Source organism: Hyperolius riggenbachi, chromosome 8 (assembly GCF_040937935.1).
Source record: "Hyperolius riggenbachi isolate aHypRig1 chromosome 8, aHypRig1.pri, whole genome shotgun sequence".
In the NCBI taxonomy this organism is placed as follows: Eukaryota; Metazoa; Chordata; class Amphibia; order Anura; family Hyperoliidae; genus Hyperolius; species Hyperolius riggenbachi.
In genome coordinates, this window is record NC_090653.1 from 284,805,684 (window position 1) to 284,821,612 (window position 15,929).

The following is a 15,929-nucleotide window of genomic DNA, read 5'->3' on the forward strand; positions in this document are numbered from 1 at the left end:
ACATTAGGGGACAGTGTCGGGCGGACATATGCGACGCACAAGGCTGATTCCCGAGAGATTTCATGCTGAAATTGATGGGGAATCGGCCTGTGGTGTATGGCCAGCTGACAGATCTTATCAGATTCGATTAGAGAGAGATGTGTCTCTTGGTTGAATTACACATCATCGCTAGATAAATGCTACCTTTAGTCTATCTCAGTCTCTGAACTCCTAGGTCATCCTTGTGATGTAGATTATAGGTTCTTTCCATATCAGGGGGAATTTTCTTCAGGCATCTCATTACGGATGCCTGATAGACAGTATTCAGCGGGGGGATTTATATGCAACCTGGTCAGACTTAAAGGGACTCTGAAGTGAAAATAAACTTATGATATAATAAATTGTATGTGTAGTACAGCTAGGAAATAGAACATTAGTAGCAAAGATATGAGTATCATATTGTTTCTACTACAGGAAGAGTTAAGAAACTTCAGTTGTTATCTATGCTTCTCTGAGCTCTTCGACCCAAAGACACAGTCCTGTTTTTTTGGAAGCACTTATACATCAAAGAAACAGTGAAATACCGCTTCAGATAACGTTTTACTGCAGGGACATTCAAAGGGTCATCAGCTCTGCTCTGTTTCATAGTTTAAAATACAGAGTGTGGTTAGGAAATTGCAAGTAGGACAAAATGATGCGATGTGATAAAAAATAGCTATATAACTGAAATTAAAAATATGAGACTCTTTTCTTTGCTACTAACATTCTATTAATTATCCAAACTACACATACAATTCATCATAATATATATATATATATATATATATATATATATATATATATATATATATATAATTTTTTTTATTTATTTTTTTTTGTTTGCTTCAGTGTCACTTTAAAAACTTAACTGAAAGAGAAACTTTACCGAAAAATAGAAGTGGGGGAAAAAATCAATACCTTGTAAAATGAGAAGTTCAAAAAACTAGAAGATTTTTTAGCCTATCACATTGTCAGTGGGTGTGTTTATAGATGGGGCAGTTTGTACTGTCTGGGGTTTTTGTCTCATCTGCCACAGTAAGGATGATGAGCCGCAAGCTCAAAGTGGGTCAAAAAATATAAACAAATTAAATTGCAAATTAATATAATACTTTAAAGAGACTCTGAATTCTCCTAAAAATCAGCTTTTTATTTCAAAAACCTCTGTAACAGTAACTAAAACGCTGCATCCCTGCGGCTGGACACTAACTACATCCCCCCAAACTTCCCGCGGCACACTGCGGGGAGCGCTTCCATGAGCGGCAGAGCTTTCAGCTGCAGCTCTGCCTCCACGCGTCTATCAGCGCGGATCTCCGCCTCTCCCCCGCCCCTCTCAGTCTTCCTTCACCAATTTTGGCATTTGAACCTTTACTTTATATTAAGGAATAACCCCGACAGTTTTGTTAACCTGTTTTGGTTTCCGGAGTGAGAAGAGATCTGCACTGATCTGCGAGAGGCAATTTCTCCTCCTTTATGAGACCTTCAGTCTCAGCCACTAAGTACACAAAATGCCCATCTTCATCTCCACTGGGGACATCTTCTGGCCGAACCTGCAGCACAAAACAAAATGAGTCAGACCAGCCATAAACATAGCATCGGGATTCCTATTCATCCATAAAGACGTACTCAGACATGAGATCATTATTTGGTTGTGCAAAGCAAAATCTGACTGCTCTCTACAGTCTGCAGAGCAACCACCGCACTATGGAGAGGAGCAGCCTGTACTGTTCTATGGCAAAGGGAGGGAGTATTTGAAGCATGTTCTGTACTATGTGTGACAAGCCTCTTACTAGTGATGGGCGAACACCTGGATGTTCGGGTTCGGGAAAGTTCGCCGAACATGGCCGAGATGTTCGTCATGTTCGGGCCGAACCCCGAACTTCCCGAACATCCCGCTTTTGGGGGCCCTATGGGGTCGCAGGCATAAGGGGGGAGCATGCCCCAATCGCGGGGGGGGTCAGAAATTCCCCCCACCACCTCCGCTAGCGTTCCCCCCTCTGCCCGCTTCCCCATACAAAAGTTTAAGCAAAGTACCTGTAATAGTGGATGGCCTGGCAGTGGCACTGTGGAGTGAGGAGGAGTCCGGAGAGTGACGCGTTGAGGGAGGCCGGGCAGCGGGCGTGAGGTCAGAGAAAGGGCGGAAGTACCACAAGGGTACTACCGCTGAACCGCCCGCTGCCCGGCCTCCCTCAACGCGTCACTCTCCGGACTCCTCCTCCTCACTCCACAGTGCCACTGCCAGGCCATCCACTATTACAGGTACTTTGCTTAAACTTTTGTATGGGGAAGCGGGCAGAGGGGGGGGGGGCGCTAGCGGAGGGGGTGGGGGGAATTTCCGACCCCTCCCCGCGATCGGGGCATGCTCCCCCCTTATGCCTGCGACCCCATAGGGGGGCAGTATTCGGCCGAACAGGGCCCTGTTCGGCCGAACAGGGGACCTGTTCGGCCCTGTTCGGCGGCCATTTAGTAGTTCGGGGCGAACCCGAACTTAAAAGGCCGAACACCATCAGGTGTTCGGCCGAACTCGAACATCACCCGAACAGGGTGATGTTCTGCAGAACCCGAACAGTGGCGAACACTGTTCGCCCAACACTACCTCTTACCTCCATGCTGCATTCAGATTTCATGGCTGCACTAATTACAGCATGCTGAGAGCGGTGTCACTGGCTACGTTATCCATCCCTAATAACCTTTGCCCACACATCTTGGAGTACCAGCTACAAGGACAAATGGGAGTGTAAGGAGGTATGAAGCTGGACAGTGTGCGGCTGCAGTGAGAACAGAGCCGGTTCATCCACAAAGCAATTCTAGGCATCTGCTTAGGGCCTGGAGATTGTCTAGGAGCCCGGTGGATGCTAGCCCCTTTCAAATCTAACTAAAAATGTCAGGTGACCATCAGCACTGGGATAAACGGTCTATCTTGACCGCTAGCCTGCCTTGGGCCCAATTTCATCTTAATCCTTTTAAGTAAGAAGACTTACGTGGTCCTGCTCTGCCACTTTAACCACTTCACATTCAGTCGTTTTCACTTTATGCATCCGAGCAATGTTCACCTCCCATTCATTAGCCTATGACTTTATCATTACTTATCACAGTGAACTGATCTATATCTAGTTTTTTCCGCCACCAATTAGACTTTCTTTGGGTGGTACATTTTGCTAAGAGCCACTTTACTGTAAATGCATTTTAACAGGAAGAATAAGAAAAAAAATGAAAAAATTCATTATTTCTTAGTTTTCTGCCATTATAGTTTTAAAATAATACATGCCTCCATAATTAAAACTCACGTATTGTATTTGCCCATTTGACCCGGTTATTACACCGTTTAAATTATGTCCCTATCACAATGTATGGCAACAATATTTTATTTGGAAATAAAAGTGCATTTTTTCCGTTTTGCATCCATCACTATTTACAAGCTTATAATTACAAAAAATTGAAATATTTCAACTTAACATTGATATTTAAAAAGTTTAAACCCTTAGGTAAATATTTACGTGTGTTTTTTTTTATTATTATTATTGTAATTTTATTTTTTTTATTAAACATTTTATGTGGGTATTTTTGGGAGGGTGGGATGTAAATAGTATTTTTTTATATAAATATATGTGTATTTTTTTTTTTAAACATTTAGATGTAGTTTTACTTTTTGGCCACAAGATGGCAGCCATGAGCTTGTTTACATGACGTCACTCTAAGCGTAACATGTACGCTTAGAGCGACGTAGGGGGACGCAAGAGGCAGAAAAAGCAAGGCTTCCGAGAGAAGCTGTCGCTTTTTCTGCAGGGGAGAGGAATCAATCATCGGGCACCATGTCCCCATGTCCCGATTGATTGATTCCTCGGCTAAAGATCCGCGGCTGGGAGCGTGCATGCACGCGCGCGATCGGCCGCGGGAGCGCGCGGGATTGCACATGTCCGCCTGGACGTAACTTTTACGTCCAGGAAGCTTAAATGGTTAAACAGGTATGGTGCCATGCTCCAACCCTCATCACTACTCACTAAAAGCAGCATAACTACACTAAATGCCCCCCGCCCCCTCTCCCCCTCTGCAAAACAGAGGCCTAGTGCACACCAAAAACCGCTAGCAGATTTTGAAGCATTTTTTCTTATTATTATGAGGCGATTTGCAGTTTTGTGTAGCATTTTTGGTACAGTTTTTTGTGTAGCAGATTACAGATATTGTTACAGTAAAGCTGTTACTGAACAGCTACTGTAACAAAAACATCTGGAAAACCTCTCTGATCTGGCGTTTTATCAAGCGTTTTGCGTTTTTCCTATACTTAACATTGGAGGCAGAAATGCCTCCGAAATCCAAAATATGCTGCAGCCCGGGAATTTGCGTTTCAGCTAAATACCGACCCGCTCTGGTGTGCACCAGCCCATTGAAATACATTACCCAATCGTTTCCTCAGCCGCAAGCGTTCCTAAAAACACAACCGAACCGCTCTGGTGTGCACTAGGCCAGAAAGAATGAGGCCCCATTGGTTCATGCCCCGCAACACCGGCCAATCTCAAGAAAATAGGTACGTATATAATATTAAAGGAAAACAGCCTGCCCATTCTCTTACAAAAGCCAACTTCGCCATCTCCTCCTGCCATGCAGAGCAGCACAGAAAGCGGGTATAAGCGGGAGGAAATGGCGGTGAGTCGAGGACAGCTTTTGAAAGGGAATGGACAGGTTATTTTTTAAAATATATGTACTTGTTTTCTTGACATTGATTGCTGTTGCGGGTGGAGAAAGTGAGGAAGAGCTAATTTGTAAACACAGGATGTTAATCCTATGTCTGCTTCCATGAAAGCAGGAAGTAGACGCACTGTTTTTCTTTAAAGGTTTGAAATGTTTTTCTTTAAAGGTTATTATGCTGTTGCTTATCTTTTAGAGCAGAGAGGAAGTTCTGAGTTCAGGTCCGCATTAAAGTAAACCAGAGCTGTCATAAAAAGAAGATTTGATACTCACCCGCGGCTTCCTCCAACAGCATAAACATGTCTGAGTCCCACGCCGTCCTCTTGTGGTCTGCCGTTCAGCAGCAATCAGCCCCAGTAACAGGATATGTCGCATCAGTCCAGGTTATGCTGCTGGAGGAAGCTGCAGGTGAGTATCAAATCTTTTTTACAACAGCTCTGGTACACTTTAAGCTGTCTCCACCATGCATTAACAGGAACCAACAACACGCAGCAGTTACAGATCACCTATCAGCAATGCAAGTAGAACAATGCCATCTACAGGCCAGATGTATGCACATCGCATAAACTTATGCAACTTTAAAGGAGTTCTGTGGGGGGTTTGAAAATAAAAACAGACACTTACCTGGGGCTTCTATGGGCCCTCTGCAGCTGTCATGTCCCACGCCATCCTCCACCGATGCTCCGTTCCCTGCCGCCGGTCCCGATCTAATCCGTCGTCTAATTAGACTGCGCCTGCGCGGCCGTGGCTGTGCGCTTGCTCCCGCGCGCGTCATCGGGAGCTTACTGCGCAGGCGCAATACAAAAGAGCTTTTTTTTTTATTTAAATATTTTTATTTTTTTCCTTTGCATAATAAAGTACAAAACATTCCACACAGATAATTTTAAATGATCAGAACAAAATAGTTAGCTATATTATGTTAACAGCTGATTCAGTAGTCTCTATTTGTTAATCAGGTGGAAATCAATTATATCTTATATCTCTTATCTATTTGCATCATTACAATAGCCCAACCGAGAGTCACCCCATCTGCTGTGAGAATCCCATATGGGTTTAAATCTGTCATCTTTCTCAGAGAGATGGGACGACCCCGCTAGACCGTTATCCTAGGAGGGATGGAGATCCCTCTTCTGGGGTAAGAAAGAAGTAGAGAGAAGGGAGAAAAAACAGAAGTGAAATTCAGATCAGTGAAGAAAGAAGGAAGGAGAGAAGGGAAGAGTGGCCTGCCAGCCCACCAGATCTTATAATCCTAAATAAGCGCACAAGGGATCAACCCTTAACTTACAAACCACCATATGTTGCTTACAGGTCAATATCTTTCCATACCTTTTGAAAGATGTGAATCTTATCCTGCATTACAGCCGTAAGATATTCTAGTTTATAAATATATTTCACTCTATTTAACACTTCAGAGATATTAGGTGGAGAGGTGTCTCTCCAATGTTTGGAGATAACACACCTCGTTGCTGTCAGAAAATGATTAAGCAAACGTTGGTTATGGGGTTTCATCTTCGGTATGGGTTTAGCCAACAAGCAGATCCAAGGGTCTTTAGGAATTTCTAGACCAGTATAACGAGTTATTAGCTGGAGAGCATCCGACCAGTAGGTTTGGATTTCCGGGCAGAACCAGAATAGATGGTGAAGAGTGCCAGGTTGACCACAGTTCCTCCAACATGCCGGGGAAAGAGAGGGGTTCCATTTATGTAAGCGAACTGGTGTTTGATACCAAAGTAGCATTATTTTGTATATGTTCTCTTTTGTTAGCACACAAATAGAGGATTTAGATGCGTTTATCCAGATCTTTGACCATGTATCAAGAGTAGTATCCGTTTCCAGTGCATGGTCCCAGTATGCCATGTAACGATGTTGGTACTCCAGAGTCTTACGTTGCGGGGAGTTCAGCCACGTATATAGAGAAGAAATTAGTCCTTTTTGTGTGGGACCTGCATCCCAGATTATTTCAAACTCTGTCTTCTGTGGAAATTCCAACCTGGGGGAAATGGATGTTACGAAATGTAATACAAAAGAGCTTTGCGCATGCGGGAGCGAGCACTATTTGTCTTCTTAGACGAATATCAGACCGGCACCGGCGGCGGGGAACGGAGCATTTTTGGATGACGGCTTGGGACATTACAGATGCAGGGGGCTGATAGAAGCCCCAGGTAAGTGTCCGTTTTTATTTTCAACCACAACTCCCTCTCCCCCACAGAACCCCTTTAAAATGGACCAATAAAATGTTGCTGCTGTTGCATCTAAATGGTCTGTTTTCAATATGCAAGTATTTGCATACAATTAGCATTGACATTTGTATCATCTTATCATGTTATCTGCATGTCACTGACTGTCCTTACTACTCACCAGCAAGCTGGTGGATCCCCGATGCCGGTTACTGGAGGACAGCTGGAGCTGCTGGGAGTCGTAGGTCACCTTCTTATCTGGATAGCTGAGCAGGGAGACCTGAACTGGGAAACTCTCTTCATGTCCAACAGCCTCAACAGTGACCATCTCCGGCACCCCCACCGTCCAGCTGCTGGGGCCCCGCATGTGATACCTGGAGAGAAAGGTGTTATAGAAGAGATACCTGCTGATTCCAACACATTGTGCGGGTCCAGTTAAAAACGGTGCAGGGTAAAAAATGGTACACCGTTCCACGCATAAATGTATCATAAAACACTATTTACCGTTTTACTGTAAACATACCTCTCAACTTTTTGAGATGAGAAAAGGGGACACTTAAGCCACACCCATGCCACGCCCCTGATCATGCCCCTGCCACACCCCTAATCACACCTCCAACACACCCCTAGTCACACATACTATAAAGAGTTCATAAGAAAAATATGTTGTTTTATAATTCAAACAACACTAGTCCTTCCCATGCTGGTCCATTTTCCTTCATATTAGCATTTGAAAATAAGACATTTATGAATTTAGAGGACAGGAATAAAGTTTAGAGTCAATGAAACATATTTTTCAGTAGAAACATACATACATTTACAAAGATCTGTACATCAGTCCTGCGAGAGGGACAAATGAGGGACAGGGTTCCCAAAGAGGGACAGTTGGGAGCTATGGGATGGCGTGTTGCAGATTTCTGCATCATGCATCTGTTTCCCATACAATGATTGAAAGCCACACCCAGAAATCTGGACCCAGAAAAACTGAAACAGAATGCAACATGCTAGTGGAAATAGGCCCTAAAACAAATCCTATCTCAGCTGTAATGGATTGCGGAGACACCGCAGCGCGGTCTGGCGGCGGGGCGGCTGTCTCCGCGTTCAGACCGGCGGTTTCCGCACAGCAGCATGCATCTGGTTTGTCTGAGCCTAGTAGTGCACATAGATGGGGAGCTACGTGCGCGTGTGCTAGGAGGCAGGCCCTTTATGCCAATAGGAGAGGGATCAGCTGATCAGGACGATCAGCTGATCCCAGCGCAGTAGGTGATTGGCTGAGTGGGGCTGGGCGGCGCTGAGGAGTGCTGCACTATATATACTTCTTGCCTGTCAGTTGCTGGTTGTCTGCCGTTGTGAATACTAACGTGTGAGCACTCAGACCAGTCAGATCCCACAGTGTGTTAGAACCAGGAGGACCATGGGAATTCACACTTAGCCAGATTACGTTTGTGTTATATGTTAGACCAGTTCCAGGGTGTTGTGACCACGGACCTCACACCCAAGCTTAGGGATACTGTGTCATTGATGTGTTATACTTTAGACCAGTTCCAGGGTGTTGTGACCACGGACCTCACACCCAAGCTTAGGGATACCGTGTCATTGCTATGTTATACTTTAGACCAGTTCCAGGGTGTTGTGACCAAGGACCACACACTCAAGCTTAGGGATACTGTGTCATTGCTGTGTTATACTTTAGACCAGTTCCAGGGTGTTGTGACCAAGGACCACACGCTCAAGCTTAGGGATACTGTGTCATTGCTGTGTTATACTCTAGACTAGTTCCAGGGTGTCGAGACCAAGGAACTCACACCCCAGTCTAGGACTTTGTTATACTTATATGTTATGACCATTTGCTCTGTCAACCTTTCTCTTGCTTTCTGATTCGGTACCTCTGCATATCTGCCTACCTGTTGCCAGACCCTGCCTGTACCCGGTTACCGAATCAGTCTCTCTCTCACTCTGTACCTGATCTGCTCGTGTGTTGCCGACCTGGCCTGCCCGACCACCAGAGCAGGGACAAGGTCCTACAGCACCCAAGGCTGAGACAGCAAAGTGCGCCCCTCCATCCCTCCCACCCCAGCCATCACTCTGATTGCTATTAGAGTAAGGGGCACCCCAGGGCCCACAACCTCCCCAACACCTCAATCTCTAGTTATCTGGCTTGCAGTCACTGTCATGTATCCTCTTTTCTTATTTCTTTCTGCTTCAAACACAATAAGAAATGATAGCTGAGTAAGTTGTGTGCCCCCTCCTACACTGCGCCCTGAGGCTGGAGCCTCTCCAGCCTCTGCCTCGTCCCAGCCCTGCCGACCACCCTAGCTGTCACTCTCCCTGAGTGCTCAGTCTAACTGTACTAGCAGTAACACCATTCCACCAGGTGTTGGCTGCAGTATAGTCTGATTCCCAGTATAGCAGGGAATCATTGGCTCCCAGGTTTCTCTATCCCCTCTCCTAGGAGATAGTTCCCACACAGCCAAAGGCCACCTGATCCTCAGGTGGTCCATGCTCATAGTTTCTGCGTCTCCCGCCCCACGGTAGATAGCCTACTGTTGCACCAAAACACTTACTCATTACTAGGTGTCCAGAGGTTAGTCATACTTGTATTATTGATGATTCTGCAGATCACCAATAATCAGATTCTCTCTGTGTGCTGACACCGATCGTTACATCAGCGTTGTGGAATCTGTGTGCATCTGTTCCATTAAAGCGGTATAAAACCCTGAAATAATATTCAATAAAAACATGTTTTCCTACTTTTTATATGCCATACAGTTAGCATATTTGCTTTTGTGCATAAGTATTATTATATATTTAGAAATTATATGTTCCTAAAGTATACTTAATTTACTTTGAGAGCTGACTTTGCATTTTATTTATAACTGCTTTATTCATCCTCTAACTTAATCAGAAAGCATCAGAAAGCATTTATGCTTGTCTGCAGGGCCGGATTTACCATAAGGCACACTAGGCACGTGCCTACAGGCGCCTGATCAAGTAAAAGGCGGGTATTTAATTGCCCTTTTCAAGTTTAAAAACCTTTGAAGTGCGATCCTCCATGACCGCGCTACTCGCCCCGCCCACTTTTATCAGGATCCGGCAGCCGCCTCGCTCTCTGCACATACTGTGATGTGTGGCTTGTGTGCAGGACAGCAGCTCTTGCACGCTCAGTCGCTCACGCTCAATCCGCTCTCTCAGTCTCCTCCCATCGCTGTATTCATGCCTACACGCAGCGCTGCAACAAGCCTAGAGCAGCAGCTGCGTGCATAGGCAATCTCTGCTGCCGAAATCACGTGGGCGGGGAAGGCACCGCTTACATGCCAGTGAAATAAGCCTGCCTGTGCCCAGAACCCTGAAGGAGAGGGAGAGAGACGAATCCAGTGAAGGTAGGCAAAAAGCTCCGCCCCTCTCCCTCATCCTGTTCAAATCGCTGGTGTATACACCAGCCAGCATGAGTATTCCAGTGCGCTCTCACTCTCCTTACTGGTGCCAGAGTTGGCTGTCCGCTCCAGGAGAGTCTGTGTGATCGGTGTCTGTGTGTGTGTGATCGGTGTGTGTGTGTGTGTGTGTGTGTGTGTGTGTGTGTGTGTGTGTGTGTGTGTGTGTGTGTGTGTGTGTGTGTGTGTGTGTGTGTGTGTGTGTGTGTGTGTGTGTGTGTGTGTGTGTGTGTGTGTGTGTGTGTGTGTGTGTGTGTGATCGGTGTGTGTGTGTGTGATCGGTGTCTGTGTGATCGGTGTGTGTGTGTGTGTGTGATCGGTGTGTGTGTGATCAGTGTCTGTGTGATCGGTGTGTGTGATCGGTGTGTGTGATCGGTGTCTGTGTGATCCGTGTGCGTGTGTGATCCGTGTGTGTGTGATCGGTGTCTGTGTGATCGGTGTGTGTGTGTGATCCGTGTGTGTGTGATCGGTGTCTGTGTGATCGGTGTGTGTGTGTGTGTGATCGGTGTGTGTGTGATCAGTGTCTGTGTGATCGGTGTGTGTGATCGGTGTGTGTGATCGGTGTCTGTGTGATCCGTGTGCGTGTGTGATCCGTGTGTGTGTGATCGGTGTCTGTGTGATCGGTGTGTGTGTGTGATCCGTGTGTGTGTGATCGGTGTCTGTGTGATCGGTGTGTGTGTGTGTGTGATCGGTGTCTGTGTGATCAGTGTCTGTGTGATCGGTGTGTGTGATCGTTGTGTGTGTGTGTGTGAGAGTGACCGGTGTGTGTGTGTGATCAGTGTCTGTGTGTGATCGATCTGTGAGTGTGTGTGTGTAATCTGTGTGCATGTGATCAGTGTGTGTGTGTGTGTGTTTATGATGCAATGTGATAGTGTGTGTGTGTTCAATCTGTGAGTGTGTGTGTGTGTCTGTGATGTGTGTGTCTGTGGTCTGTGTGTGTGATCGGTATGTGTGCGTGTGATCGATCTGTGTATGTGTGATCTGTGCGTGTGATATCTGTATATGTGTGATCTATGATGCGTGTTATCTGTGTGTGTGAGATCTGTACGTGTGATATCTTTGAACTGTGCGTGTCTGATCTGTGCGTGTGATATCTTTGAACTGTGCGTGTTTGTGATCTGTGCGTGTCTGTGATCTGTGCGTGTCTGTGTTGCGTGTGATCTGCGCGTGTGTGTGTGATCTGTGCGCGTGATATCTTTGAACTGTGCGTGTCTGTGCTGTGCATGTGATCTGTGTGTCTGTGTGTGATCTTTGTGTGCGTGTGAGAGATCTGTGGGTGCGACATTTCTTCTTCTGTTAGTTTGCAGGTGTCCTGCAGGCAGCCAGCCAATCACCATGCGGGACTGAAGTCACATGGTGATTGGATGGATGCAGGACTACAGCAAACTAACCTAAGAAGTGAAGGAGCGATCGCCGGCCGGCACAAGATAATGTATGCCGATGCACACATCCTCCCTACGCCTAATCCTACTCCCTCCACCCCGCTGCCTAACACCAGTGTCCCACTGCCTCTCCCCCCGACCCTGCTGCACTAGCCCCCCTACATTTTTAACACTTATAACGCTATTTAACATTGTAAGTGTAAGGCACCCTGCCTGCACCAGTTTCAACACTTATAACGCTAAATAGCGTTATATAATGTAAGTCTATGCGGCGACGACATTTCTATTCCCCCGGCGCTGTTCACCATTTTTATCTATCCCGCATTGTGCAGCTGATAAAGCTATAGGAATTCCAAGGCTGAATTTGTACTTTTTTGCACCCAAGGCCCACTGTCAGCAGCCACCCCCTGACCAACAGCATCTCAACCAAAGCCCCTCCAACTAATGCTGGCCATACGCTGGTTGATTATAGAATGATCGATTGACCTAATGATTCTCAGAATCGATTCCAAATAAGTGAATAGATTGAACATGAATCGATTTTTTTGCCCATACTCTAGACATACCTCCCAACTTTTTGAGATGAGAAAGAGGGACACTTAAGCCCTGCCATACCCCTGATCACGCCCCTGGCACACCCTTAGTCACGCATACCATAAAGATTTCATAAGAAAAATATGTTGTTTTATAATTCAAACAACACTGGTCCTTTCTATCCTGGTTCATTTTCCTTTATATTAACATTTTAAAATTAGTAATATATCAATCTAAAGGATGGGAATAAAGTTTAGAGTCAAATAAACATTTTTTTTAGAAGAGAAATATATATATATATTTACATAGAAAGAGGGACAAAGTCCTGAAAGAGGGACAACTGAGGATGAATCAGATAAAGTAAAGGTCGATCGAATACATAATGAAAACCTGTCAGTTCTGTTTCCATCGATTGAAATAATCAGACCATGGGCGTAACAACAGGGGATGCAGCCAATGCGCCTGCAGGGGGGCCCGCCTCCCCCCCCCCCCCTTGGGGCCCGCTCGTGGCCGTTTTAGGGGGCTGGAGGGGTGGCAGCATGAGGGGAAAGCTATGGCCACACTCGGCGGGGCCTCACCTCAGGCTTTCCCCTCTGCGCTCCCCTCCAGTTCCAATAGCTATATATGTGCAGCGGAGCAGCGGGCAGCGGCAGGCAAACATACCTTCCATGCGTTCCAGCGCGGACACTTCTCTCTCTAGTGACTGACGCGACTTCCTGTATAAAACAGGAAGTCGCATCAGTCACTAGAGCGAGAAGCGTCCGGACGCACGGAAGGTATGTTTGCCTGCCGCTGCCCGCCGTTCCGCTGCACATACATAGCTATTGGAACTGGAGGGGAGCGCAGAGGGGAAAGATCGAGGTGAGGGAGCGGGGTGACCTTCCCACCGAGTGTGGCCATAGCTTTCCCCTCATGCTGCGACCCCCCCCCCCCCAAAACGGCCAGGAGCGGGCCCCGGGGGGCCCGCTCAGAATTTCTGAAGGGGGGCCCGGGGGCTCTTAGTTACGCCCCTGAATCAGACATACTCCATTGATTCATTTTAAGAATTCGATGGAATGTTGGCAGGTAAGAATCGATTCTACATCAAAATTACAACTCAATTTTTGATCCATTCGATTCATTTATTGGTTATAATAATCGATCGAAATAAAAAATCAACCACATGACCAATCATGTTTATGGCCACCTTTACACACACTTTTTCTCCAGCAGTATAGGTAACCAGATGACCTCCCATACTGCTCCTGCAGTATTGGTAGCCAGGTTACCCCCATCACCATCATAGTATAGGTAGCCACGCCCCCCGTACAGTATATTTTGCATCGCCCCCTGAGCAGTAAAGGGTGAGCCACATGACAGCTCACCCTGCTGCCACTCAAATTCCTGGAAGCATTAATTACTATTCCCCTTCAGAGTTATAGGATCTCAGAGGGAGAAGCAATTACCCTTACGCTGGTGGCGCATTATAGCATTAGCGCTATAGCGGAGCCACGCTTCGACGCTTGGGGCTCAGCGCTAAAACCACCTGCTTCGGCCAGCCCCCCTGTGTAGTATAGGTATACAGGCCCCTGCAGTATAGATAGTAGCTTTTCCCCCCTGAACTGTGCAGTAGTGATGAGCATAATGACCTAATTACGCTAAATTTCACGTAATTCAGGAAATTAGGATTACGGCCGTAATCAGAAATTCGTAATTTTGCAAAATTGCGTGAATTTTCATGTTCATGCAGAATTTTGTAATTACAATTGTTTTTAATAATTACCATTGTTTCCATAACAGAAACAAATCGAAATGTCATGTTTATTGCGGAAATTCGTCCGTTCTCGAAATTGTATTCCAGTCCAGAGACTCCTGATACATTTAAACCGACAGCACGTGCAGGGACCTTTGCATTATCAGATATTGCAAGGCCCAAAACCAAGTGTCTCAGCATGCATGACCGCTAAGTGCACCTTGTGGAGATATATTGAGGTGCTGATGATATTAAGGATAACAGGAACATATTTCCTTCATTTTTTGACTGTAACATATGGGATTGTCTGTTAGCCAGTCTTCCTGGAATTCCGTATAAAGTGTAAATTACCTATCATTGTCTGCTTCTAATGAGGAAACCCTTAATTAGACAGTTGCTGTGAAGCCTATACAGGTGGTCAGACCATGTTGTCTGAATAATGCCTCAGATGTGTATTGGGCTTGGGAGTAATTGGTCACCTGGCCAGAGTAAACTGAAGTCTGTCTAATGTAATTCTGTATGTAGATGTCCATTACCTCTGCCCCATTGTCCAGCAGGGGAAACTGTGTCTACTGCTAATTACCTGCCAATTGAGGAAGAATAGGCTGGTCGGCATGGCTTTTGAGTCTGGTGTCAGCCATTGGGACAAGGCAAGCCTGCTAGAGTCTTGGGGGCAGGGGGAAGCTGACACCTGAATGTTTGAAATGTATTTGACAGCCTACTGGAAATTATTGAAGAGGTGAAGTCCTTTTGATACCATTTTCTACCTGTGGAAATTGAATTATTGGTGGAGTTGAAAAGCCTCATTTAACAATCTCTTGATGTAAAGACATTGTAACCTGGGGAAATTGGGCTAAGGAAGTCTTTTGTTGGGTGTGTGGACTATAGTGGATGTTGGATCTCTGGAAATCCAATTATGACTGAGGATGTAATTAAATCCAGCTTCCCCCCCGTCCACACAGGCTTACAGCCTCGAGGCGAATATTTCATTATAAAAACCAGGGGACAGCTACCTCAAATCAGTTCTCTTCTGACGGTAGTGGCAGCCGGTCTCCTGGCCCAAGCTAGTGAACTCCTGGTCTAGCCAGACTGTGTCCGTCCACACCAAAGTCCACGATTCTTCTATCGGGATCCCTTTATTTTGGTAAGCAAAATCGCTTTGTGTGTTATCTTTGTACATTTTATCTTGTAACTATTTTTACTTGTTTTTTTTTGTAATCTCTTTGTATATCTTCAGTTTTGCACTGTTCTATGTTTTTCTAGAATATTAAATTATTATTTAATAAGTTTGACTTCTGCCGTACTAAACTAACCCTCATAGCCTAGAAGAGACTGAAGTGTAACCGTGTATAAGTTCATGCCTAATTGTACGCTTGAGCAACACTACCGTAGGAAATTGTAATTGCATTGTGTGTGGGGGCGTTTGTCATACGTTGGCCTAAGCGCGCAGCTGACCCAACGTACGAACAACGCCAGTGCGAGTAGCTAACGGTATCGTTCGGAACGACTGTTAGTGGGTCTTTGCTTCACGACAGTGTAAGATTGCAACTGTGTGTGTGTGTGGGTGCGTGGCGTTCCCGTATTTGGCCTAAGCGCAAAGCTGACCCAAATACGAAAACGCGGAGTGCGCGCTGAGGACTCGACAGCAGAGTGGAAGTGTCTAGCAACGCTAGTGGTGGCAGTGAGAGGTGTTTTGAGGGGTTCCAGCCTTGTTTGTAGCTTAAATAAGGCTGTTCCCCGCTTAATCTGGTCAAACCCGCAGTCGGGAACCGTATACGCAGGCGTGCCGCGGGCCGGTTCTTGACATAATTGGCTGGCAGTGGTGGCATCGTTTAGTACATTAGTACGCAGTTTAGCTCGCTATTCTGAGTACTAAAGGCTGGAAGCTTGCTAGAAGCAACTAGCCTACAGAAGTCTACTCAGTGCAGAAACTATATACGTTTTTTTTTTTGTTCAAAGATACACACTTGGT

At 45.9% G+C, this 15,929-nt stretch overlaps 1 protein-coding gene across 1 annotated transcript in view; it reads right to left on the reverse strand.

Annotated features, from left to right (window-relative positions):
- The window catches only part of LOC137528589 (uncharacterized), a 51,823-nt gene that overhangs the window by 26,914 nt on the left and 8,980 nt on the right, over window positions 1-15,929 (reverse strand). The window contains exons 2-3 of the mRNA XM_068249937.1: window positions 7,060-7,252; window positions 1,424-1,565 (exon numbers count right to left, since the gene is read on the reverse strand). Coding sequence (XP_068106038.1) covers window positions 1,424-1,565; window positions 7,060-7,252 — 335 coding nt within the window. The remainder of the gene's footprint in view (window positions 1-1,423; window positions 1,566-7,059; window positions 7,253-15,929) is intronic.